General features: G+C 31.0%; 1 protein-coding gene across 1 annotated transcript; it reads right to left on the bottom strand.

Annotated features, from left to right (window-relative positions):
- Window positions 1-256: 256 nt before the first annotated feature.
- LOC131594143 (probable carbohydrate esterase At4g34215) lies at window positions 257-2,759 on the bottom strand. The gene is made up of 2 exons (XM_058866237.1): window positions 1,985-2,759; window positions 257-962 (listed from the first exon to the last, which is right to left on the bottom strand). Exons 1-2 carry the CDS (start codon window positions 2,576-2,578, stop codon window positions 726-728), a joined length of 831 nt encoding a protein of 276 aa, XP_058722220.1. The 5' UTR covers window positions 2,579-2,759; the 3' UTR covers window positions 257-725.
- Window positions 2,760-3,921: the final 1,162 nt, after the last annotated feature.

The raw sequence follows: 3,921 nt of genomic DNA, 5'->3' as shown, positions 1-3,921 counted from the left end.
AAGAAACAAAAAGAGACTGAGTTGTAATAGTAACTAATTTATTACAATATTAAAATTGCTATTCATATTCTAACTAACAGTCAAAGAAAGAGATCAATAGAGGAAGAATTACCAAAGGGGGAACCATGAGATAGAAGAATTAAATCTAGCAAAACCAAATTGAACCAAATCAACCCAAAACAAATCAAACCAAATAAAACCAAAATAAAGTAAACATAACCAAAACAATTAAAATTAATACAAAAAGGAATAAAACTACAAGAGAATGACAGAAAATAATTTGAAACTCCAAAATACAACCACAAAAATGCAAAGATTCTCTCTAAGATTCTTGCCGACTAGGCTTGGGGACACTTTGTCAGACGAAATTGCTTTTATATGATCCAAACCATGTTGAGCTTCATTATTCCATCAAATTGCTACTATGTTCCAAAATATACAGATACCTTATAAAATTCAATTGTTTTTCCTTAACCCTGTACGGTCTAATCTCAAGTGGCCTACAATGTTTCATTTCATTTTCACTTTATATGAATCAACTGATAAAAAAAAAATAATCATGTTATCATATTCATAAAGTATTTACTCAACTCCCCTGTAAATAACCATACATTCTCATTTCTCAAGACCAAATGCGAGTTGTTCATTCTTAGCTTAATATTCGAGTCGTGTAAATAAGAAAAACGTGTGATCGCTTATCTTCTAGACAAGCGACCGAATGATAACTAGCTAACTTGTGTATAATTAACTTGTGTATAATTAAAGTGATGATTGACGGAAGCGAGATAGGCACGAGCTAACCGAATACCCAAATGAACTTCGGCTATTGTTGTAAGGTGAAGATTATCTGCCTTGAGACGCAATCCTTTGGCATCAACAGATATGACATTAGGAAGTTTGATATGAAATTGAGCATGTCTCACCTTGTTTATAAACGTGCCTTCCCCTGATGCAAGTGCTACCTGCATTGCATAGCAGCAATAATTGAAGTGTTCATGTCAAAATACATAATGAGAATAATGCCTTAACTCATATCACAGCTTTTTAATTTAAGCATTTTATATGCACTTTGTTGGAGGAAAATGGTAACTGTTGTCATTACTATAATTTTCATCAATAATAGGACAAATTTAATAGGGCTTTTTAGTAAAGTGTTAGAAAAACATTTTTAATAGCATTTTTTGTTGGGTGCTAATATACTGTGCTTAAAAAAATAATAAAATTAATAGAAAAATTTAATGTGCAGGATAGTAGGGTACCATTTGTTAGTGCTTCTTGAAAAGCACTGTATTATTTTAAAATGAACAGTCCATTAAAGGTATTTATTTTAAAAGTTAGACTTTAGAAAAATATTGGATGGGTAAGATCCATTCATATAGTCAAAATTGATAGAATAGTTCCAGTCTAGTAATTACAATATAACCTAAATATATCTTTATCTCTCTATTTTAACCAAATTTAATTTTAGTCTTTTTATTTGATAATATTTTAAATTTTTTTTATTCGATGTAAAACTTTTAACACATTTATTTATGTCAAATTGAACTTAGCTATATATATATATATATATGGAACTGCACCAAAACAGAACCTCCTACCAAACTCCAGAAATTACAACAGTAAGTTGAAGCCTAACTACACTAACAAATACGTAATAAATAGTCCGGGGTTTAAAAACTAAAAAAAAAACACAAATTTCTTGCAAGTTGGTATGTTGGCCCATTTATTAAATTAGTTGGGCCCCATGAACTTTTTTGATGGCTAACTGTTGATATTAATATCAGCAAGTCCTATCGGTATCACACTGATTTGAAATTTGAAATTCAAATAAAGTTGTAACCTCTATCCTATTATATTCATGTAACTTTTTTTTGGACAAGTTTGCCCCCAGAAAAACCAACACTCAACAATTTCACAAATTGATTATCATCTGAATGTAACTTTGAATGCAACCGTAAATATTATAGTGAAAGAAGAAGCTAACCTGAATAATCAGAAGTGTTGGAAGTTGAAGATCAGACCGAAAATCTTTCACAAAATTCTCAATTCTACTCTTATACTTCTCAGCATCTTCTTCTCTTACAGTATCACTTTCACCTTGATACCAAACAAGTGCTCTGATTACACCACCACCATCCCTAACCGATTCAATACTTCGATTCACCAATTGATTATACAACGGAGCACCCTTTCTCCACTCTTCAATTCTCGTCCCACCAACCGCACAAGGAACAAGCCCCACCACACATCCACCACCACCACCGCCACCACCACCATGCATTCGAACTACCTCGTTTGCAAATGCAAGCCCAGGCCCAACACCGCAAGTCTTCTCCACATCGATATCTTCATGAAGCGGCTCGCGGGCTTCTTCCCATTTAAGATTTGCACTTAATCTCAAAACTGATGGACTTGGCTTACACTCAACTGGAACATCACCGTCCCATTTTCCATTAAAAACACCTCCTCGACCGGCCATGTTGCTCTGTCCAGCCAATATGAAAATATCTTTGGTTGTAATTGTATTTCCTCTTGCAACCAAAACACACAAAACCATAAGAGACATTATTAGCCTCATTATTAATGTTGGGAGCTAAGAAAAATTTGTGTTGCTTTTGTTTTTAAAGTTATGGGATAAGAGATCATTGATTATAAGCGTGAGTTTGGTAACAGTTTGGTGTTGGGGATATCATGATCATAAGGCTAAACGATCGTTAATTAGGTTTCTAGCGTGCTTCATAAAGGACCCGCCGAGGATTTTGCAACTATGATGATAGATTAGTATTTATTATGTTGTTGGCGCGCTGCAAAATTAAATTAATGTCTATGTACAAGTACTATTATGATGGAAGGCTTAACTTAAAAATTGATTGATTCCTATAATTTAGGTTGCTTGTTACAGATTTTTTTTAAATGATTTTTATTATTTATAGATACTTTTTTAAAAATAAATGAGATTGTTTTGTTATAATTTAAATAATTTATCATAAAAATATTTTAGGTTTAATCCTTTTTTTGTTATGTTTATGTAACATCAAAGTTTTACTAAAATTATTGAAATCTAAAGCTATTTTTAATAGTTTTTCATAAAAAATATTTTTGATATAAATCTTTTATTATTATTATGTAATTTTTTTTTTTGTGTTGAAATCTTTCAATTTAAATATTTAAGTTACACTAAAAAAAGCCAAAGTTGTCATGAGGTTTATGTCACATGCAAATTTCATCGGATAGAAAAATTACTTCCAATGTAAAAGTATAAAAAATTAAAATAATATATGTCAGGGGTTACCCCTCAAGAATATTAAGGAGTGAATTTTGAATTTCACATATGAAATATGCTAGGGATAATTCCTTTGAACTTGCCAAATTTAAAATTTAAATTTTTAATATATGAGGGATTGCTTTAAATAGATGAGACTAAATTCATCTCTAATCCACTCCACTCGACTAATATACAAAGTGTGTTCACACGAAAAATAATGTATATTCTCCAATCTCTATTTTTCTTTATATTGATCTTGAATCTTGAATTGACTTAAGAGTTGGAGTGATAATTTTCGTCTAAGAATCTGTCTCCAAACTCGTTGGAGACAAAATTAATCATTTTAGACACAAATTTTCTCTCTCTCTTTGATATGAGTTTTCTCAGTAGTGATGTGTATGTGGTGTTATCAAGCATTTGTGATCTGGTCCAATAAAAAAATGAATAAAGAGTGCATTATGAATCTCTTGTTAAATCATGATTATGTAATTAATAGGTGAAATAATTATGCCTAATCAACTATCATAAATCTTCAATAGTTCATTGTGTTGTTTGTTAAAACTTTTGGTTTCTCTTGCAATTTAATAACGATTTTTACAACTTAGCTAAATTAGTGACAGTTTTTTAGCGACGATATCAATCTCTGACACGTTTGT

The sequence above is a fragment of the Vicia villosa genome, linkage group LG4 (genome assembly GCF_029867415.1).
Source record: "Vicia villosa cultivar HV-30 ecotype Madison, WI linkage group LG4, Vvil1.0, whole genome shotgun sequence".
Lineage (NCBI taxonomy): Eukaryota > Viridiplantae > Streptophyta > Magnoliopsida > Fabales > Fabaceae > Vicia > Vicia villosa.
The sequence above is the reverse complement of the archived record's forward strand: the minus strand, read 5'-3'. Positions and strand labels throughout refer to the sequence as shown.

Bases quoted from the DNA above. Each gene is read 5' to 3' on its own strand.
- LOC131594143 (XM_058866237.1), bottom strand. From the start codon at position 2,578: ATGAGGCTAATAATGTCTCTTATGGTTTTGTGTGTTTTGGTTGCAAGA. The intron at 963-1,984 runs GTTAGCTTCTTC...TATGCAATGCAG, and splicing joins CAACACTTCTGATTATTCAG to GTAGCACTTGCATCAGGGGA.